The 23,579-nt window shown below is 39.8% G+C and overlaps 1 protein-coding gene across 1 annotated transcript in view; it reads left to right on the top strand.

The window, feature by feature from the left end:
- The window catches only part of LOC101762925 (probable cleavage and polyadenylation specificity factor subunit 1), a gene marked incomplete in the record, with an annotated part of 27,257 nt that continues 3,678 nt past the window's right edge, over nucleotides 1-23,579 (top strand). The window contains 23 exon segments of the mRNA XM_022828067.1: nucleotides 1-628; nucleotides 741-878; nucleotides 1,291-1,444; nucleotides 1,716-1,851; nucleotides 2,825-2,970; nucleotides 3,822-3,917; nucleotides 4,013-4,065; nucleotides 5,472-5,603; nucleotides 5,682-5,733; nucleotides 5,836-5,952; nucleotides 8,362-8,499; nucleotides 8,695-8,820; nucleotides 10,240-10,317; nucleotides 12,838-12,957; nucleotides 14,412-14,506; nucleotides 17,424-17,620; nucleotides 20,126-20,898; nucleotides 21,390-21,470; nucleotides 21,817-21,882; nucleotides 21,970-22,047; nucleotides 22,342-22,572; nucleotides 22,654-22,782; nucleotides 22,882-23,055. Of these exon segments, the coding sequence (XP_022683802.1) occupies nucleotides 291-628; nucleotides 741-878; nucleotides 1,291-1,444; nucleotides 1,716-1,851; nucleotides 2,825-2,970; nucleotides 3,822-3,917; nucleotides 4,013-4,065; nucleotides 5,472-5,603; nucleotides 5,682-5,733; nucleotides 5,836-5,952; nucleotides 8,362-8,499; nucleotides 8,695-8,820; nucleotides 10,240-10,317; nucleotides 12,838-12,957; nucleotides 14,412-14,506; nucleotides 17,424-17,620; nucleotides 20,126-20,898; nucleotides 21,390-21,470; nucleotides 21,817-21,882; nucleotides 21,970-22,047; nucleotides 22,342-22,572; nucleotides 22,654-22,782; nucleotides 22,882-23,055 (3,648 nt within the window).

The raw sequence follows: 23,579 nt of genomic DNA, 5'->3' as shown, positions 1-23,579 counted from the left end.
TGGCCGCGCTGCCCTTGCCCGCATCGTGCTCTGCCGCCGCCGCCGTCAGCTCCGCTCCGCTACGCCGCCGCCGCCCTTGGCCTCGCCGTCCTTGCCCGCGACGAACAAGTCGTCCAAACTCACATCGAGCCAGGGCAAGTGCGCGACGAATGTTGCTCGCTCCGCCAAGGGTTTCTCTAGGGTTTTGGTAAGAATCCCCGCTCCATTCCATCGCGTTTCGATCGAATCGCGCTGCCAAATCCCAGAAGCTCGGGGCCATAGCCGTCGCCCGCGCCCTCCATCCCGCGAAGATGAGCTATGCGGCGTACAAGATGATGCACTGGCCCACAGGCATCGACCACTGCGCCGCCGGCTTCATCACCTATTCCCCCGCTGAAGCGGTTACCTTCTCCTCGCCGGCGCCCGCCACCTCCAGGCCTGACGGTGACGTCGACTCCGCGGCGGCGAGGGCGCCCCGGCGCGTGGGTCCCACCCCCAACCTGGTCGTGGCGGCGGCCAACGTGCTCGAGGTGTACGCCGTGAGGACTGACGCCGCGACGGGGGCCGAGGATGGGGGATCTTCTTCGTCGACAGGTGCCGTCCTGGACGGGATCTCTGGGGCTCGACTGGAGCTTGTGTGCCATTACAGGTGTGGAGGGCGTGCTTTTGCTTCTCTGCATTTACTTCTGGCTTTAGATTTCAGGTAGTGATGTTAAGTTGTTAACTTACTGGAGGATTAATCATTCTCTGATGCCATTTAGGCTTCACGGTAACATTGAGTCGATGGCTGTGTTGTCGGATGGCACAGAGAATACACGAGACTCCATCACGCTTGCGTTTAAAGATGCAAAAATAGCATGTCTGGAGTTTGATGACAGCATCAGTGGCTTGCGAACAAGGTATGCAGGTATCACATTGGTTTCTCACTTTGAACAACTGAGGAGCATAGAGCATTTCTCCTTCTCCGTAGACGGCCACAATAATTTAACTTTTAACTAACTAAATGATAAGTCAGCATCTCTCTCTCTCTCTACCTATATATCTGTTAGAGATCATACTATTTTGTTTTCTCTTTATTGGTGGCTTTTGTTGGGCCTACCCCGACATGCTTAGATGTTGTTGTTCTTGTATAGGTTTGAAGGATCAAGATGCTGATGGCTATTGGCTTGTACTGTAGCACCTTTATTTTTGTTTCTCACAAATTGATAAAATTATAAGTACACCTTTTTACTTCTCTGACTCTCTTTCTAAACTAAAATTAACATTGTCATGGTTGCCTTGCCTGACAGATTATGATTCCTGATCTTTCAGCTCAATGCATTGCTTTGAAGGCCCTGATTGGCTGCATCTGAAAAGAGGCAGGGAATCGTTTGCCTGGGGTCCTGTCATAAAAGCGGATCCTCAAGGCAGATGTGGTGCTGCACTTGTTTATGGACTGCAGATGGTTATTCTGCAAGCAGCGCAGGTCATTTTTCCTTGATTTAGTCTCTTATTGTCATCCTGAAGTGTAACTATTTGTGGCTTTCTATCTCTTGTAATCTTGATTGATTTAACCATAAACCTCAGCCAAGTTTTTTTACCATTTTGATAACTTATTTTGCAATGGGGATCTATGAAATTAACTGCTAATGTGATGTTTTATTATTTGCCTGCGAATCAGTACAATATGAAAATTTTACTTTCCTCTCACAACATGTACATTGATGGGCAGATTTTTCGTGTTTGTGTCTTTTTAGGTTGGGCAGAGCTTAGTTGGAGAAGATGAACCAACACGTGTGTTGAGTTCAGCTGCTGTTCGGATTGATTCTTCATATGTGATCAACTTGCGTCTTTTAGAAATAAATCACATCAAAGATTTTACATTTGTGCATGGTGAGATAAGATCTTTTGCAAATGTCTTGCATTATTACCAACTGTGTATCAGTTGATTGTGCTGACATTATGCTCTCTAACTCTTCCTCCATCTGATTTTGATAAATTTTGCATTTTTAAATTACTAGGGTTGATCATCATATATGATAATATGATTAAAATTGCTTGTTGGTACACTTCATAATTTAGATGTTTTTGTTTTTCAGCTTTTCAGCAGGATAGGGTTTCACAAAATAAGTAGGTAAAATGAGAATACATTTTTCTTTGACACAAATGAGGACATCAGTAAATCTGTGCACAAATACCTAGAAATCATAACTTTCCATCTTCTTAACATGCTTACGTTACTAACAGAAGGAAATGTAACTGGTTTTAAGATGAATAGCAACTCCAGCAATAGCCCCTACTCCAGGGTCCCTTCTTCCTGAGTAGGGGCTCTCCCTACTTTATACGGGCTCATTTTTTGCACACAACTCCAGCAAGGGTCTCTACTCTTGAGCCCCTACTTTCCTTCTTAAAAGTGGGAATCTCGCTAGAACTAGAGAACCTCCAAATGTGCGAATCAGGAACACCTGGCTGTAGGTCCACCTTTGCAAGAAGTCCCAAAGATGAAGATAGCCCACTATAGTGCCTCCGGAATGTCTTGAATCCATTACTGGTTGGTCATGGCTTTGAGAACAGTTCGCTTATTAACATGTCGCTTCGGGATCAATGCAAACAACTAAGGAGCAATTTCTTTATTACTCTGCCCAAGCAGCCATCTGTCGTTCAAGATTTTAATTGCTTTATGTGATAAAGTTCTATAATTGTTTTCTTCTTTTGGTCTGTCCACTGCTTCTAGTTCTGTGTATCATGTGTTCCTTTTCTTAATTTCCTGTCATACAGTTCCTGTATATATTTGTTATTAGTGGTACAGACTTCTCATATTCAGAACTATTTCATTCATGCTATCTTTACTTTATGATGCCTTCAGGTTATATTGAGCCTGTGTTGGTCATACTTCATGAGCAAGAGCCTACATGTGCTGGGCGTATCTCATCAAAGAACCAAACATGCATGATATCTGCATTTAGTATAAGTATGAGTTTAAAGCAACATCCGATGATATGGTCTGCTGCTGTAAGTGTGCAAGATCACAAGATCAGTTTGAAGCTTTTGTCATTTCTTGTCTTTAGTCTATATCTTCCTACATCGTTTCACCAAAAAAAGTTGTAACATATATATATGGATTGGGTATTCAAGAATTATAAAATCCATTTGTTATTTCTTGTCAATAAAATATGCTAATGTTGCTTTAATGATAAGTGCTACAAGTACAATTTCACATAAATCATCAATCCTTGCACTGCTTTACAGAACTAATACTTACTTCTAAATCCATGAAATTTAGGTTCTCACTACTTGCTTCTTGTACTTATCGTATACTTTTTTGTGCTAGAAGTTGTTTAAAGGTTTAAGCAATGGCTTAGGTTATTCTTGACTTCGTTTTGTTGTTTTGAGTCCAGACTCCAGACCTAGTACATCATTGCTTGATAAGCTCATATTATTTTGCACTTAACTTTCGAGATATGTAGTTGATTGGGGCTATCTGAGGTGTAAACCTGGTTTTAAAGCAAACAATTTATTTGTCCACAAATTCTTCTTAGGAATGCACATCATGGAGCTGTGTTCAAGTTTTTTTTAGTGTCCAAATTGTCATGGGATTCCAAAAAGTTGTATTAATTTTTGAGTTGTCTGACAGTGCCTTTTGCTATTTGTTGCTGTGATTGTCTATTGTTTTTAGCATGGATTCTGACTTCGTACCTTGTCAGCCTGCTGGGGTTATTGTGTTTCTTTCCTTTATGGGTTTATCGTGCTTCTTTTCTTCACAGAAGCAACCACTTTAATGCCTTTTTTTTTCTTGAACACTTAATTAATGCATTTTCTTGGACTCAATATAATGTTTACAAAGTACTATTTGTTCTCTCCAGAAACTGCCGCATGATGCATACCAACTTCTTGCAGTTCCTCCGCCTATTAGCGGCATTCTTGTGATCTGTGCAAATTCGATCCATTATCATAGTCAGGTTTGTCCACCTAAAAATACTTATGGCTGACGAACTTTGTTTCTTTGATTGTTGATCTGTAGCCATTGATTCACAAATTTTCTTGGTTGTTGCAGTCCACATCTTGTTCACTTGCCTTAAACAGTTTTTCATCCCAGCCTGATGGCAGGTAGTGTATGCCTTCTTGCCTAAAATTGTAAATCCTATTTTCCTTATGACTGGCTTACTCCTACTTCCTGCATTAGGGAAAGTGCTTGCTTGTTATTTCTTTTAAGTCACACAGAGAAGCAATATACCTTGTTTCTGGTTGTTAACTCCTAAGATATTTATGTTAATTTTTTAGCACCCTGTACAAACACTAACCATTAGATGATAATGCCCACGGGGCATGGCCACTAACACTCATCTGTAAACCTCTCAAGGACGTAATGTTTGCTCTCTTTGAATATGCATACTGGAAATTGATCTAGACCAAGCTAGCAAAAATAAAGCAACTATCAAATTTTGTTGGCTGCATGCAGGTTTCTAAAATACTAAATTCAGCAGAAATATCTTGTGTGGGTCAGTGAATATGCTGAATTGGTATCAAGGCTGTCATTTCTGTGGACAAATTCTTGCAAAACTATAACCATCCATGTACCTGAAAAAAAGAAACAGTCTTGAACAGTGACCATGTTTTGCCTGTTGACCTTCAAAAATATTTGGATCACATTATATGCTGGTACAACATTCTTAAGGGTTATCAGGGGGACATCTCTCCCCCTGTTAGAGTCTTTTTTTAGTTGTAGGCCATTGGCATAAAGGGTATAATTAGTGAAATGCTGAGTTTTAGAACCAGTCCATTATGGTCTGCTGATGTTTTCTAGTGTAGTGTACGTAGCACCAGTATTTACTAGGAAACTGGATTAATCATTCTATGCTATTTGAATGAGATGCTGTATTTGATGTGACTTCCTCCACTGCATTGTTGACATCCACATATGAGTATATATTTGCATCAATTGATTTGATTTTAGACCATCGCCAGTACTGCCTCCATTATTATTCTAAAGAATCGGCAGGCACTGTTGCTCCATGTTGTCTGCAAACCTGTTGTTTCATTGTTGCCTGATATTAAATTGTGCATAATTGTCAATGGTCGGGGAAAAAAGAGAAATTAGCTGTTGAAGACTGAATGGAATTGTTATTGGTTTTTGAATGAAAGGCTTTTGGCATGGTTCTTTTACCAAATAGAGAAAGTTTGTCGCGTGATATTGCAAAATTCAATTGAGTATAGCGTACGGGAGGGCTTCCCCTATTCTCTTAGAAAAGACCATTTACCAGTGGCAGTTCCTGTGAAATATGCAATATTTGCTAGTATTTAACTGGGTGTCATTTGTGCTGCAGCTCAAGTTCATCTTTTCTGCATAAAAAATTGTGGTGCCTGCCTAGTCTAATATTGCAAGTATATAATTGGGTCCGATATACAATATGTTTTACTTTGATCCATGCATGATTGTGCTACCATAAGTTGCTGTTTCTTATTTTCCTTAGTCTTCATTAAGGTGACTTTATGTTTCTTTGTCAACTTTGCAGCCCAGAAACTCCTAAAACAAGTTTCTGTGTGGAGCTTGATGCGGCTAAAGCAACATGGTTATCCCATGACATCGTAATGTTTTCATCAAAGAATGGAGAAATATTACTACTAACAGTGGTTTATGATGGGCGGTATGATACTATTGCTTCCTGTTTGTACACGTGTTCTAGACTTTATGTTGATTGGTATCTAATTTTCTTGATTTACAGAGCTGTGCAAAGATTAGATCTTATGAAATCAAAGGCATCTATTCTCAGTTCGGTCAGTTACCTATGCACTTGCTGTGCTCATATGGTTTAGTCTTGTACTATTTACTACTCAACTGAAGGGATAATATTTTTTTATGCTTGCTAACTGGCACAGGGTGCTACAACTCTTGGAAGTTCGTTCTTCTTTCTTGGCAGTCGTCTGGCAGACAGCCTTCTTGTGCAATTTTCCTGTGGGGTGCCAACATCTATTCTACCTGATCTAACAGATGAGGTTAGTTTTGAGATCTCTCTCCATGACCATGTAACTGGAAAACTTGTATGCTAATAAATTGTGCTGCTCACTTCAAATGAATTATTGTTTACTATTACTGCACAAAACATGCATAGCTGTTTACTGTTACTGCACGAAACATATATAGCAAAAAGTGCAATTATTATCATACTTGCAGTTAGTATGCAAACATTCAGTAATGTGGTTTTCTATGATTCTTTCGAACTTCATATTCTTTCCTCCTTTTTTCTTGTCTTGTCATTCTTTCCATTTATTATCTCCCTTCGGCTTGTGTTTATGTGTACCTCTCCATACTGCATGTCATGCTCTACATGCTGACCTCATTGCTCTCCTCTTAACTCTCAAGAACTACTGCTCATTCAGTATTGTACCAGTGTTTAAATGACGGTGAGCACGACGTCCCCTTTGTGGCACACTGCAAACATGTTGCGTTGTGGTGTGAAGTGGCAATAGTAATATACTCCCTCCGCCCAAAAATATAACTAGTAGCTAGTCTTAACGTTCAAAAATTGTCTGAAAATATAGCTATTAATGAGTTCCCAGGGGGTGCTTTGAGCCATTAACTGCCAATAATACCCCTCCCGTCTGTTCTTACTGATTGTTAGCAAGTATTTTCTTACCAATTTTTTTTGCTTTGTTTTCTATTATGTATCATCTTTCTGTACATGACTGCATTATTGAGTCGCATGCACAAACCAGTTCGACCCAAAAGCTTAAGTTGATGAGAAAAAGGTGGGCAATTCGTTTATACTTGGTGCTATTGCGTTCTCGCCCCTAATTTGGACTCTAATTATGATTTTACCCTCGTTTTTATCCACTTTGTGATTTTACCCCTACTTTTTGAATTTGAAGAGAGTTTATCCCTACTCTGTTAACAGCTCGTAACAGTGTCAAATGAGCTGAAGGAAGACAAATTTACCCTTGCGAATATGCCCCTACTTTTTTAGAACTTGGTGATTTTACCCCTATTTCACATCAAATATTTAGATATTATTTTAGATCTGAAAAGAAATTTACCAATCAATAGTGTATTTATAAAATATGAGTAAGGATTGACAAATTTTGTCGAAATTTTGAAAGCATCATGACACAAAAAGACTGGGAATTTGCTTGACTATTTGCTCCAGAAATGATAGAAACAGCTAAAATATATGTGTCATATGCCAGTCCTGACAAGCTGGGAATAGATCAATATCAGGTAAGCGTATTTGAGTTCAGACATTGCATCAAACAGCATGAGTGCAGTGGCTTAAGCATAACGCTCATTCAGACATTGCATCCTTTGGCCGAGCCGTGCCTAGCTGGCCAGCCCCACGCCGCCCGCGCCTAGGCCACCCGTGCCACTAGCTAGGCCACGCCTCCACTTGCCACCTGCGCCCCTGTCCACTTGCGCCAATGGCCCGGCTGCGCCGTCGCCGGCCGTGCCCAGGTGTTGGGCCCGTCCGCCCGCGCCATTGGCCGCTCATTCACCAGCCGCGCCGAACTTGCGCTGCCCCGGCCTTCTGTCGTTCGCCCGCGCTGCCCGCTGCCGTAATCCTGCAGCTCGGAGGGTGGGATGGATGCTCAGGAGGTAGATGGGGTAGGAAGGGATGAAGGGTAGTTTTGTCTTTCGGCCATATTATGAAGGGTTTTATTAATTTTTTAATTGGTTTATTCCAGATGCAACTAACAGGGTCAAGAATAGGGGCAAATGGAGTGTCCATTTTGAAAAAGTAGGGGTATAATCACAAAGTGAACAAAAACTGAGGGTAAAATTACAATTGGGGTTCAAAATAGGGGCAAGCCGCAATACTCCCTTTATACTTCGACTCCCCCTCACACGCAGGCTCCCTCAGGCTGCATACGTGGAAATTGGAGTCGGCTGCAATTATTTTATTTAATCGCGCCTGCCAGTGGTACCTCTTTTCCTCTGCCCCTGATACAATGTAGGAATGGTAGATTGCGTGTGAATGGTGGGATGTATTGCTTGAGCCCCATGGGCTGCTTATATAGGAGTACATGGCTTGGAGGGCAAGTAGCCTCTCCTAGAGATAAGGAAGGTTATCTTGGGATTACAATCAATCCTATACTAACCATATCCGGAGTTGCCTAATATACTCTAACATGCATCTTTCAAGCCATGCACGAATCATTTGTAACACATGTAGGGGTATATGGCTTGGAGGGCAAGTAGCCTCTCCTAGAGATAAGGAAGGTTATCCCGGGATTACAATCAATCCTAAAACTAACCATATTCGGAGTTGCCTAATATACTCTAACATGCATCTTCCAAGCCATGCACGAATCATTTGTAACACATGTAGCGGCAAGCTTTTGGAAATTATGCTAAACTTAAGTCTGTCCCTTGAACCTTGGTGACTGATATATAGTTATCTACTTGTGCAACAGTCTGCTGATATTGAAGGTGACCTGCCTTTCGCAAAGCGTCTAAAAAGGATTCCCTCTGATGTCTTACAAGATGTGAACAGTGTTGAGGAACTTTCTTTTCATAATAATACAGTCCCAGATAGTCTAGATTCAGCACAGGTATGAAGAATACTTTCTTTTGTATGGTAGCTATCTGTTTATATCCACCTTCTGCAGTGCTGTAATATGTTCCGTTTGTTGTAGGTTAACAATTTCTTCTTTCTTTCTAGTTATTATACATGATGACTTTCCTGCTGCATAGTTGCTTGCCGTTTTTCTCTCCTATTGCTGATTTATTTCACGTAAATTTTACAGAAGATCTCATTTGTTGTGAGAGATGCTCTGATCAATGTTGGTCCTCTGAAAGATTTTGCATATAGTTTAAGAACTAATTCGGATCCCGATGCGGCAGGCATTGCAAAACAAAGCAATTATGAGTTGGTAAGTTGTATGAACTGTTACCTTTCCATTGTTGGTTATAATTCATTTATAGTTTATTATATATTTTCATAATTGGTTTTAGAGAGAAGGTATGAAATCCGGGTCCTAAGTGGTTGGTTACATCCAGTTGCTGAAAATTTGAGTGTTTTATGGGATCTAATACCAGATGAGTTTTGAATTCACAATAGAACTTGGCAGTGCACAGTTTCCCTGCAGGCCCCGGATTGTTTCCTGAATGGATTAATGGAATCTTTACAACAATTACAAAGCGAAAAATTGAAGTGTGTACAATGAATACTGTATACTATATTAAAAAGTGGAAAAATGAATATCTTCTATATCTATGATCCAGTGCTATTTTTCACACTTGCCCTTTGCAAAAAAACTTATTTTGCAAATGGACCCTCCCAGGAATCAAATTTGAAAAATGGGCGCAAGAGCTTGGCTCTTGTTGGGATGGTGCTCACTGCTCAGGGTATATAGGGTTACAGCAGGGCCAGCTTTAACTGCGACAGCACTGAGGTATACCTTCGGTGCCAGATGACGATTAGAGCTGGATTCCTGGGCCTGTTTTTGGAAATTGTGTCTCAGAGGGTCCCTTTGCAACTTAAAATTCTCAATTCTCAAAAGAACTAAGTAAATAATCTCACCTGTGGTCAGCAGCTATAGATTAAGTTTTCCTCTCATTTTAATGTATGTGTTAACTTTTTGAGGATTCTTCCATACTCTGTCATTGACCGAATTCTTGATGGGTTAAGCACTGCGAGAAGAAAATCCATGGTCTCTGTTTGCTCTTTGAGGGTTCTTCCATACTCTTATGTCATTGACCGAATTTTTGATGGGTTAAACACTCTGAGAAGAAAATCCAGGGTCTCTGTTTGCTTGGAACGGATAGGAGACAGACTGGGTTAACGAAGGAACTAGATTTTGCTATTTTCACTTTATCCTTTTAGGAGACTTTATGTAGGACCAGCCCTAACTTACAGATCTAGCACATCCTATCCTTAGGTTAACTTACTGATCCAATCAGAATTCTAGGTGCTGAAGCAGACAAACTAACTCTTCTCGAACGTAAACAAACTAACATATAGATGGCATTCTTGCTGCTGTTTCTTGAACCAGCATGGTCCATGCTTCAAGCCTGGCTGTTGTGTGCACATTGCATATGCTGTGTGACAGTCCAACACTCTGTCTGCATCGCACATCCTTAATGAATTTGTGCTAATCATTTTAGTTGATTAATGTGGTTCATAATTTACTTTCTGTTACCATTCTTTGCATCAAATCTTTGTTGTTCTAGTGGAACCACGTCATGAACTCAATCCAGTCATCATGATTTCCTAGTTTAATTGCTGAGCTGTATAACTTCTGTCATTCTTCATTTGAGTTTCTTCCTTTGTGACAACATTACTGTTTCAGGTGTGTTGTTCTGGTCATGGAAAGAATGGAACACTGTCAGCTCTTCAACAATCTATTCGCCCAGATTTAATTACCGAGGTGCATACCTTTTTTCCTGTTTTTTTGGTCATTCACTTTTTCTCACTCTTTTGGGAAGAAGATAATGCTTGTTATGCAATTTTCTTTCTTTGTCAATTGATGCCACTATTACACCTAGTATTGTTCCTTTGGACATAGTTGCATTTAGACTCTATTACACCTGGTATTGTTCCTTTGTCAATTGATGCCACTATTACACCTGGTATTGATGTTGCAAAATCATGCTGGGCCACTTAACAGACTCGGGCCGTTTTAGAAACCTGATGATTGCATCTCTACTACTTAAAGTATAAATGCCTAAGTTCACCTAGTAAATCAAAGTGTCAATTGGTTTGTGAACAATTTAAGTATCAATTGCTCTGTGAACAATTCTAAAAATGGCAAGGATACAATGGTTTACTTGTTTAAACTATTCAAAATGTCCCTAAAACCACAGTTCTGTTAATTTTAACATCCGCCATCGAGGTTACAATATGTAAACAACCACAGGGGGTCATGCCATTTACCCTCATGATCTTTGATGGAGAAAAGGGGAATGTGGGTAATGATCTCTCGATATGCACACTCATCCCTCTCAGTAACCTGAATTACTCTGTCCAGATTGAGCACCCTGCTGTGTATTGAGGACTGATGACAAATTACTCTGTCCAGATTGAGCAAGCAAAAAATAATAATTTTGAAAAACCATCACAATTTGGGAGTCTAACTTCCCTTGGAACAACACCATTGTCAATTACCTGAAAGAGAATAAATGAGAAAAATAGCTAAAACATGCAGATGACATTGTCAACTAAAGCAACTAACTGTATAAATTAATTGGAACCTATGTTCCTTTTGTGTTTTTAACTCATTGGCAATATAGAATAATTTTGTATTTCCATTGTCTGAGTTCGTGTAGTTGCATCCATTCCAAAGAATATGTCAATTTGAGAATCTAATGACATCAGTTGACTTGGGCATGACATCACGCACATGTACTACTCAAAAAGCTAATTTCATGACCTAAGATGTATCTTTCCATTCACGTACCAATGCAATCAATCAGGTCCTTGAATCACCAACGAAAATGCTAATAACTGAACATATGCAAATATCCTTCTGTAATGACCAATTAGTTTCAAATCTACTGCGTGTGTGTGGACTGAAACAAGGAGAGCACATACCTACTCATCAAACCAGCAAGATACCAAGCTGGATGGCAACGGTGGCATGGCCATAGGATGAAGCGGTTCCCTCCTCGCTGGGCTCCGAGTTTTGGTGGTCAACAACCCCAGATCACAGGGGACCACGACTTAGCAAAGCTTCCCCACATAGTAGTTCCCCAGGCAAGAGGTGGTCGCCGAGTGCGTGCCCAGAAGGTGGCCCCTGCTGCTACGGCTTCATTCCCCATCGCCACCTTCGCGAGATACAGCTGCTGCCGCCGCCACCACCGTCGCCATCCTGCAGCATGTATAACTGGGCCTGGGCCGTGCATTCCTTTTGGGCCATGTAATCTCACCAACCTGCTAGGATTAAGTTGATCTCAGTCGTTGATTTCGATCCAACAATTCAGTATCTCCGCCCTCGAACAAAACTTGAGACGCCGGCCTGATTCCAAACCCTTGCTTAGTTTTCTTCCGCTTTTTTCGCTTGCATCCGCTGCTAGGGAGAGAAACAACGACGGTGCCGGAGCTTACGTCGCAGCAGAGGGAGAGGGAGTAGCGGCGCTGTCGCAGGCCCTCTCACTAGAGTGCGTGTGTGGTCGAGCCTGCACGCGTCTCCGTCGAGGGGTTCCGCATTATCACCCTTAGCATTCGGGAGAAGACGACACATTTGTGGGAGGCGTGTCTCCGTGGCGGTGACAACACCACCAGTGGCGACGAGCTTGTGTGTGGTGCTGTTGATGTGCGCGACCACCAAGCGGGTGGTGGCTGCGCATGTGCGCACTATGGTGGCCATGGCGATGGCGGCGAACCTTGGGGCGATTTGAGGTTAGGGTTTCTCGATTTGGTGATCTTTGGATCGATTTGGGGTTAAGGTTGGGAAATTTGGGGAAGTTTGCTTTGGGTTAGGGGCGGCTTTATTTGTGACCAGGGAACCGAAAGGAGAGCGTGCAGCACAATTTTCACCAGTATCGCGGAGGACTATGTGTGTTGATCAAGTTTTTGGGCGAAAAAAATCGATCCGACGGCGATGCCTGCCAGATGGCGAGGTGAAGGTTGACGCGCCCGCCTGTCTGATTGGTGGGTGCATGATTTGTGGTGTCGCGTGGAGGGAGCGAGCGGAGGGTGACGATGTACGACGTTTGGTCGCCCTCCCTCTTTTTTTAGCTGAAGACAAATTGTGAAGACTGACAAAAAGTTGGGGAGTAGACATAGTGGGAACATGGAAGTCTATAGTACCAGAATAAGTTATATGGTGGAAATTAGCAGCATCGTGCAGTTATAGGTTGACACCTGGATCATTCTCTTTGTTTTTTCTCTGACGTTTCAATTTCGTTATCCTAAGTATTTTTCTTATGTTTGTTCGTAATGTGTCTAGGTAGAACTACCAAGTTGCACAGGTATTTGGACAGTTTACTACAAGAGTTCTCGTGGAATTACAACCGAGGATAATGAATATCATGCTTATTTGATAATAAGCCTAGAAAACCGCACAATGGTAAGTCTATTTCGATTTACTATTTTTTTGGAGATATTCTACAGTGAGTTACTGAGTTATGCAATGTAATCTTTATGATCAAGTGGAACTAAAGATAATAGTGTCTCGAGTCTTGGTATTTAGTAGAATATGGAATTTTAGAGAGTTTAATTGATTGTTGCAAGATACAATATTCGAATGTTTTCTTGCCCTCATCTCTCTATGGGCCTTGGGAGTATGGACCTGTTCAAACCCCATGCCAAGGCTGAAAAAGGCATGGTTTGAAAAGCTAGGTTCGCGCAGCTTACCCAAGCCTGAGGAATGGGGGGCAGGTCCAGGTCACACTGACTACGCTGGGTTGCCCATGAACAGTGAGTCAAATAATTCCTCCACTTTGGTTGGATTTACTGGGACCTGGATCTCTCTTTGAACTGTGCTTGGCTGGTGTTTTAAAGCCTATGTATGTTTCTGAAATAATGTTGGTTGTATTTTTTTAACACTCCTGTTGCGTTATTTGTGGAATTTAAAATCAAAGGATGCACAACTGTTAGACAGGCTGCTACAGTTCTGCGTCTAATTTGTGCATTTGCATAGTCGAGAAATTGTTGATGCATCTTTTAAACACCCTTACTGCTTCCTGAAGTGCATGTCTTGTGCTTCATACGAAATTCTTTTATTCGAAATGGTGACTAATATCGGCACATACTTGCATACTACAGAATACATTATACACAAAAGTGATCACATAATATGGAAAGTTCCGGCAGTAAATGAAATAGAAATACCATAACATGCCACTTAATAATTACATAATTGACATTATGGCATTCATTGTGTGGTTGAACAACATCGATAGAATGCGAACAGCATACGAAGTTATTCCCTGGCATATACGAAATTGCCCGTAAACTTAGCCTGATTATTATTTTAGGAGTGATTTCTTATGTGCCACTGTATAGACGGTATGCCACTCATTGTGTGTTTGAACATGGGCCCTGGTATATCAGTAGCATGGGATCAACATATTAAGTTATTCAGTGGCATATAAGAAATCACTCCTAAATTTAATCATTATTTTCTATCCATAGCAAGATGTATATAGAGTTGCCTGTCTTCCTAAAGTAGCTGTGTTGCCATCCTGTTCTCTCTAAAAACAAGTATTTCCATATATGATCATGTCATACGGAAGTATGGTTTAAGTTTTTTATTTAAGGATAATTGATTTGGTGTTTAGCAATATGTGCTACCATACCATTGGGCTTGATTCTAATTTCCTTTGACGAAATGTGTACTTGTTTGATTTATTAGGTGAGTTATGTATGTTTGATATCCATTGGGGTTGCCACCATTCTTTAAACAAAATTATTACTTCTTGATTTTGCTATTTAACATATAGGTCATTTCAATTTGGCTTCATCCTCTAGTATTGCTTGATAAAATTATTACTAACTACACAACATTATTGTGTTTCAAAGGTACTTCAGACAGGTGATGATCTAGGAGAAGTTACTGAAACAGTCGATTATAATGTTCAAACAAACACAATTACTGCTGGTAACTTATTTGGGAGGTATGCCCCACTGCTAACCAAATACTTTTTCTTTTATCACTTTATATTGATGTTGTATAAGTACATGCATACGTGGAAAGGTTGTTGACTCGGATTGGTTAGGGTCACTCATTCTTAACTACTCTATTTGACCCATGTTTACACCTGTGGCCATTAATATCTGGTGACTATTTGGGATGGCTTTGCTATATTGTACTAAATTCCTATTATTTACCTTTACACTGTATTGGTTACATTCAATTAATGATAATTACGAATTAAATGTGTTTCAAGCTAGACCAATTAGTTTTTTTTGCCTTGTAAATATCATGTGAATTTTTGGCAGTCTGAAGTGGCAACAAAAGATAAAAGTAGCACATGTTATGAATAATAGAGGCTGGATGGTGGCCCAAACGACACTATATATAGAGTACATGAAAGACACATGAGCCCTCAACTAGAATATTACACTATTCACCTTGACTATTGTACCCCCCCCCCCCCCCCCCCCCCCAAAAAAAAAAATGCAACGTGAGTGCAATGGAACCATAGCATTCGAAGTTCGAAATCAAAGGTGAAGCGTTGAACATGTCAATGTAGAAAACAATCTCCTACACAAGAGGGTATTGCTGTCACAACTTGTTTTTCGGCAAATATCTCTAGTCTTCACAAACCGGCACTTCGACTCTTCAAACATGAATTTTGCTTTGGAGACTTTGAACGCAATGATAGTGAGATGTGTCAAATCAAGCCAAATTGAGAATAGAGATCGCTTCTGCAAGACGGCAAGCAGAAAGATGACGAGGATAAATAATTGGTCATTGATCATGATGTGTAGGCTCTAGCAAGATGGATACGAAAGGGACAAAGAGGTCATTGTCACGCCAACAATGATGATGATTAGCTAAATCAATGGGACTCAGCTAGTCATAAGACAAAAGGAAGAAATGGCTGACTGACAATGAATTTGTGGACACGCACGACTTTGACAAACTACAAGAGTGCAATTGGACTTGGATTGACACTGATGCAACTAATGTGATGGAATTTAGGAAATAGGTCTTAACACACTGCAGACGACGCAAAACAGAGCATGCAACTGAATATGGTATCAGGGTCAGAGGTCTCGAGTTCGAATCCTCGCAAGTTCGATTGAATAAAATAATTGCAGCCAATTCCAATTTCCACATATGCGACCAAGGGAGCCTGCATGTGAGGGGGAGTGTTGAATTATAAGTGAATTTCCCACCTCTCCCCATCAGCTTAAGGTTTTGGGTTGAATTGGTGCATGCAACTCAATAGAATCTAGTAATATCAATATTACATCCATCAATCTATATGATTTGTAGATTTAATGGTCAAAATTAGAAATAGGACTTAGGCAAATCTAAATGAACTTATATTTGGGATTGGAGGTGGTAGTTACTAAAGAACATTTCCTACAATGTTAATAGTGGATCTCACATTTTTTAAATCTTGTCCTCTTATATTTTTTTACAACTTTTTGTTGGGAGAGTATGGAAGCTCCTTGCCAATATTAAAGTGCTCTGTTACTTTTTCAGATGTTGGAGCATCTAGTTATATCAATTAATAGTAGGATAAAGCTTCCTGGCCCTTTTTTGATTGGCTGTTTTTGAATGTGTTCTTTACTTTAAGTTAGACGGTACCCTTGCACAAAGGCTATTTTCTATTCTATATGTAGTTCTAGTGTGTGTACATTGCCTGGGAACACTATATAACAGTGAATGTTTAAAGAAGAGTGACGGGGGAAGAGATATTCAGAGCCTTCATTACTCTTGCTAGATTATGAAGGTTTTGTACATAAGTTGACGAATCATGAAGCCAACTAGAGTTATGGACTTTGATGTTTTTTTTAAATGCAACTCTTGTTATCATTGTTTACCTTAAGTGCTACTAGTACTTTTCACATGTCATTGCTGGCTTTAGTATCTTTTTAGAGTTATGAATCAAAATGCTTAGGGATGAAACAGTGACAGAATTCCGTTGGAAAGGTGAAACGAAAAAGGATATCATTCGAAAACGATACGGGAACAGGAAAAGTTTTGGAAAACGAAACGGAAACAGGACGACGTTTGTACTGTCGAATCGTCGGTATATCGTTTTTACTCAGAAATTTTCCATCGAAAAATTCCGAACAACGTACCCCACCTTGTTCTTTCGACGCTCGGCAATGACTTGAGCTCTCTGGTGCGAAAATCAGCATGCTTCACGCCGGACGTGATGGCGCGCGCATCTATGCCGCTGCGCTTGATCCGTGCTGCGCCGCTCGTCCGTGCGAGCCGCACCAGCCCTAACACCACCCTCATCCATCTGGCCCTGCTGCCGCTTTATCGCTCGATCATGGGGGAGTGAAAGAAACGGAGACGAGGGATGGGAGAGAGAGATGATAGAGATGAGAGATTAGAGAGATGACAATAGCCACGGGAGCCAGAGATAATATTGGAGCCTTAGAGGGCAATTTGGTCTTTCACCTGCTTTTAATTTTTCCCCTCTATTTTGAGGTTTCCTCTAATATATGAGACATACACCATAAATTACACCACAAACATGATAAAGTACATATTATGCCTTTTCTCAAACAAGCAATAATATAACATACAACTTTCGATTTTGAGGTTGAAATGTTCTCTTTATGTGTATTCATGCACACAACTTTTGATTTCAATTATCGATTTCGACCCTATAGTTTCATTTCCAATTTACCAGTTTTTTTGTTATCGCTATCATTTCCGGACTTATTGTTTCCGATTTAGTTTCCAAGTAAAAGAATATGATTAGGAAATGATAATGAGAACTTTTGATCGTTTCCAACTGTTTTCATCCCTAAAAATGCTCCATTACTAAATGGTGAATGGTCAGCAGTCAGCACCATTAGAACTTTTTCTTTATCATCCTAATATTATTTAATTTTTTGCAGACGACGTGTCATACAGGTATATGCCAAGGGTGCTCGTGTGCTTGATGGTTCCTTCATGACACAAGAGCTAACCTTCACTATGCAAACTTCGGAATCTTCATTGAGTTCTGAGCCTCTTGCTGCCGCCTCTGCTTCAATTGCAGATCCATATGTTCTTTTGAAGATGGTTGATGGAACCATTCGACTTCTCATTGGAGGTATGGTATATTTTGAAGATCCACTAGTTGAAATTTAACTGTAGTAATTTAATTACAATGTGCAATGGGCCAAAGTAGTCTGTTGTTGGGAGATGGTAATGCCAGAAATGTTGCTGAGCAGATCAGACATTAAAAATTAGTTAGGCATATTCTACTTTGTAAACCAAGAACATGAGGTTTATGACAATACTCCCTGTTTCGCTATGTTTGTTCATGCCCACCATTATGCACAGACCAAGGAAACTCATACACCCTTAATCAATGCAAGGGAAAACCATCACACACGATACTGTCCCTTGCCCGTATCTCCTTGTAACCTACAAACTTAAATGCTTGCTATGTTTCCTTCCAATCTGCTGACCATTTATCAAATTTAGAGGTCATTGGATAACATAGCGACATTTTTACAAATTCTTTTTCACTTGTGCAAAACGTATTGAAACAGCTACCCTAAGGCCTTGGACAAACATACTGAAACAGAGAGTCATGGATTTAGTTAAGAAGTTCCTATCCATATTTCTGCAAAAAGATAGTAAATTGGTATCCACTGAGCTGGATCTTGATGATAGCCAACATTTAGACTGTTAGTAAAATTGTTGTGACAATTAAGCATTAAAACAAAGGGTTTCAACCTCTTTATTTTAATTTCCTTTCCTTGCTGGGTTCTCCCTCTAAATGTGGGCTGAAGTACCACCCTGTGGCATAAAGAAAATAGGGAAATTTGTCTGGGGACACTACTGTAATTTTGTCTTTAGGACACTCAAAAAATCGTGTGGGACAGTCTTTTTTTATTTGTCCTATAGTCGTACAAGAAAAATTTTAACAGTATCCTGTAGACCAGTGGTGTAGAGGAAAATTCCCGTAGTTGGTTCAACTTAACTAGCAACTACTTGGTAGATCATTTGCCAACACATTTCGAGCTCATGTCATCCTTTGACACTAGTAGGGCTGCTCAAATGTCTATATCTTTTTTTTTCCTCGAAGCACAAATGTCTATATCAGTGTCTCCTTTCTACTCTTCGCGGCTGTTGCACTTTTTGTTGTATCCAATTGTAGTACTCATTAATAGATTAATTGGTGATATACAATTTAAGCATCAATGTCAATGTGGCATCGTATTACGTTATGTTTATTACAGTAACATGTTTCTGTGTTCTGTTGGCATGCTTAACCTGTTAAAAGATCTAATGCACCATCAGATACCAGACTTGACTGATTGTTTGTGCCATGCTTACTACTCGTAATTTGTGGTGCCATTCGCTTCCTTTTATGCGGTGCCATTAACCTGTGTTGCGTGAAGCACATAGTACCAAAAATATGCAAGGTTCACATTGGAATCATCGAGAACTTGAGATTTGGGTGTCACAGAGACAGAGGGTGAGAAAGTTCTTGTGGTGGGCATCTGAGAGATTGGAAGTAACACTTGATAGTGACCCTGAGATGCTGACACAAGCTGGGGTGAAGAGTTGTTGGGATTTGGGAGTGATTGTGTGGTAGTGTAGTTGATGTTGGGTGTGTGTGGTAGAGTGCCTCGGTGAACCAGTGCGAACAGAGATCATGGTGGGCTGAAATAAATACAAAGTTACTGACAATTGGGCTCCTGTTACGCTGATGGATCTTAGATAGTTGGCTAAGTGCTAGCCATTTTGAAAGTTGAAACTAAGATAATCTTTCAGTTTCAGAGGGTGAGTGGTGCTGACATACTTAAGGAACCTGCTATGGATAGTTTGCCAAGTGCTGACGGTAGAGTTGACAAGCCTTTCCTTTCTTGCATTTGGGTTTATAACAGTTATGGAAACTGTGCACACAGCTATTGGGATCCATGTTTAGGGTAGTTATAAGTACTCCCTTCGTTCCTAATTTTAAGTTGTTTTAGCTTTGTCCCAAGTCAATTTTATCTAACTTTGACCAAATTTATGGAAAAAACATATTAACATCTACAGTATCAATAAATGAACAACCAATATGTATTACATGTTGTAGTTAATGAAAATAGTTTGATGGTGTAGATCTTTGTGCATTTTTCTATAAACTTGGTCAAAGCTAAAGAAGTTTGACTTAGGACAAAATTAGAATGACTAATTTGGGATGGAGAGAGTATCTTGTTAGAATCCATACTCCAGCGTTAAGATGATAATTTTGATGATGTTTAGATGTGATTAGCTTTCGATCGATTTGTCACATGAATTTTGATGTGTGCCACATGGAATTCTGATGGATATAGATCATTTTATGCAATGGTGCACTGTTCACATATTAGCACTGAAGGTTGGTTTTACACAAATATACTAGATGCTTCCCCTTGTAGAATCCTGAGGAAATTTTTCTACTGTTAAATAGAAGCTGTGCTATTCGGATTAATCTAGATTCTTTAGGTTGCCTATCATGCCCAATTCATGGTCTATATCTTTTTCTTTGCCAGATAGCTGAAACCACTGGAACTTCTATTTTTCTTATCATTTTTTGTTAAAAAGGAACTTGAATACATGTTATCTTCTGACGCAGATCATTCTACCTGTACTATTTCTTTTAATGCTCCTGCCACATTTGCAAGCCCAAGTGAGCGAATATCTTCATGTACACTTTACCATGACAGAGGCCCTGAGCCATGGCTAAGAAAGGCGCGTACTGATGCATGGCTATCCGCTGGTATTGGAGAGGCTACTGATGGCAATGATAGTTCTTCTCATGATCAATCAGATATATATTGCATAATTTGTTATGAAAGCGGTAAACTGGAAATTTTTGAAGTGCCCAGTTTTAAATGTGTGTTCTCTGTGGAAAATTTTGTTTCCGGACCAGCTATTTTGTTTGATGACGTTTCCCATACTTCTACCAAGGATGCTGTAATAGTAGTTCCAGATGCTACTAAAGTTTCTGTGAAGAAAGAGGAATCAAATAGCATTAAGATAGTTGAGCTTGCAATGCATAGATGGTCTGGTCTGTTCAGTCATCCATTCCTCTTCGGATTATTGAATGATGGGACATTTTTGTGTTACCACGCTTATTGTTATGAAGGTTCAGAAAGTAACGCACAATGTGCTCCTTTGTCACCTCATGGTTCATCTGATCTTGACAATGCCAGTGATTCAAGACTAAAAAATTTAAGATTTCGTCGAGTTTCAATTGATGTCTCGTCACGAGATGACATATCAAGTTTTGCACGACCAAGAATAACAATTTTCAATAATGTTGGAGGTTATGAGGGATTATTTCTTTCTGGCCCGAGGCCAACCTGGGTTTTTGTTTGCCGACAACGATTTCGGGTGCATCCACAGGTATGTAACGTTATGCTCAAGCTCAAGTGTTTTTTTTTGGGTATCTGAGACGTCAACTTTTTCCTCTGTATGCTTCCATGGCTAGGAAGGAAGCAATGGCATTCTTTCATTGAGTATTTCATAGCTAACCTAACTCAGTTATTCAGCCGAATTCATCTTCATTCAATCTAAAGGACAAAAAAAAGTTGTTGTCTTTTCATGTAGATGTTTTCAACTATTCATATTGTTTGTTCTACTTCATATGGTCTATCCTGACGCCCCAGTCTCTTAGACTTGCATTGGACTAAATCACTAAATGCTAATCCATCAGTATTTATATTTTTTTCTTTCATCTTCAAAAGCATATATCATGTTATTTGTTATGTATTACACATCTGAAATACTACCAGTTGAGCTGACTGTCTTTCCTTAGGTTATCGAGAAATAGGAATTACATACAACTTGGACTATTCTTCTATTTTTTTCTTCTTTTAAACAGTTACATTTTGCAGTTGTGTGATGGTCCCATTGTAGCCTTTACCGTTCTCCACAATGTCAATTGTTGCCATGGCCTTATATATGTTACATCACAGGTAAAGTGCTGTTTAGATATGCATTTTTGTAAACATAGTACTCCCTCTGTTTCACGATGGCCACCATATACGCTGGATCAAGGAAGTATTAGTTCAAAGAAAAAAGCAATGTGAAATGACCATCCCATACCCCTATTAGTAACATGTTATAACCACATCTGTTCTTTCACATAGGGGTAATGAGTGGAAAACATTGCAATAACTATATTGATGTCCTCAATGGACAAACATTGTGCAATGTATTCTCCCAAGGCCAAGGACAAACCGAGCAAAATGGAGTAGTGTTTAGATACTTATTTTGCTTCCATTTTAAAATCATTTGATATTCATGAATTATGAGTTGCAGGGTTTTCTGAAGATATGCCAGTTGCCTTCAGCATATAACTATGACAACTACTGGCCTGTTCAAAAGGTAAAATTTGTTTTCATGTGACTATATGTTAACATTATTTGAAGAATTTTATCTCGTACAGAAGTTTTATTCATTGCACTTTTGTAGGTCCCCTTGCATGCCACCCCACATCAGGTCACATATTATGCAGAGCAGTCCCTCTATCCACTTATCGTCTCCGTTCCTGTAAGTACTATATAGTGCTAGTTAGTTCCTGTAAGTACTATGTACTGTCTTATGGTGTCTGTTCCTGCATGTGTTGTACTGTCTTTTTTCTCGAACACGCAGGAGAGCTGCGTGTCAATACTATGTACTGTATGTGTTGTACTGTCTTATTTGTCTGTTCCTGTAATTAGTTTGTAATTCAGCGAGGAATTGACACTTTTGTTTGGTTCCTGGTTTACTGTGATCTTTGATTGTGGTTGTCAGGCTGTTGATTGTTGGATAATGTTGTTTAGTTTAAGGTTTATTTTGCTGCAGGTTGTTCGCCCCCTAAATCAAGTTCTTTCTTCTATGGCTGATCAAGAATTGGGTCTGCACACAGAGAATGATGTTACAGTTGGTGATGACCTCCAAAAGGTTTATACTGTTGATGAATTTGAGGTTCGCATTATGGAGTTGGAGAAAGCCAGTGGACATTGGGAGACAAGGGTCACCATTCCGATGCAACCATTTGAAAATGCTCTAACAGTGCGCATTGTTACATTGCAAGTATGTATTTTTTTTTGTCCTTATGGATACTGCACTCAGTTAAAATATTATTGACCAAAATATTATTTATTTTCACTTCAGAACACAACCACAAAGGAAAATGAAACCCTGATGGCGATTGGAACTGCTTATGTTCAAGGGGAGGATGTTGCTGCTAAAGGAAGGGTCCTTCTGTTCTCTTTCAGTAAAAGTGAAAATTCTCAGAATCTGGTACTTGAAGGGAGCATTATGGAATTTTTCAAATAAAATTTTTGCTGCTATTTCAATCACTACGATGTTCATCTGGTAACGTGTCAATGTTAGTTTCAGGTTAGGGAAGTTTACTCAAAAGAGAGTAAAGGTGCTGTATCAGCTGTTGCCTCTCTTCAAGGTCATCTACTGATAGCTTCTGGTCCTAAGATCACACTGAACAAATGGACTGGCTCTGAATTGACCGCTGTTGCATTCTATGATGCCCCGTTGCATGTTGTGAGCCTGAACATTGTAAGTTCAGTAACAAACTTCATTTCTATTTACATGTTGTGCTTAAGAACCTCTGATTTTGCTTTTGATAGTTATAAAAAAATTCCCTGGTACCAAGTTAAATTTTGTATTTTTTTCTGATGCCTTTATATGTTTCCATGACTGCTAGTAAGGACAAACCTATCAAGGAGACAAGGACCACGGAAAATGTTAATTCTTTTTCTTTGTTGCTGTAGCTAGTGCATCTTTATTTTGGTTTTGAAACTACATTTAGATGGCAAACCAAAACTGGTGCGAACTTTAATTGATGTTTGGCCAACTTCAAAACATTCCATCTTTCTTAGATTGCCCTCACTTTCTTACTGTTTCCTGATCCTAGAGATTACCTCTTATGTGACCTTAACAGCAGCTCTTGGAGATACCATAATTTCAATAATGTACGTGTAAGCCATAATTTTACAAATACAATGGGATGTAAAACTTGGTGCTTTTAATGGCTGATTGCTATATTTTAATTAATTTGGATACACCTAGCCTTGAGGAGG

This window comes from Setaria italica, chromosome VII (genome assembly GCF_000263155.2).
Source record: "Setaria italica strain Yugu1 chromosome VII, Setaria_italica_v2.0, whole genome shotgun sequence".
In the NCBI taxonomy this organism is placed as follows: Eukaryota; Viridiplantae; Streptophyta; class Magnoliopsida; order Poales; family Poaceae; genus Setaria; species Setaria italica.
Note: the sequence above shows the minus strand (reverse complement) of the source record. Positions and strands in the feature narration are given on the sequence as shown.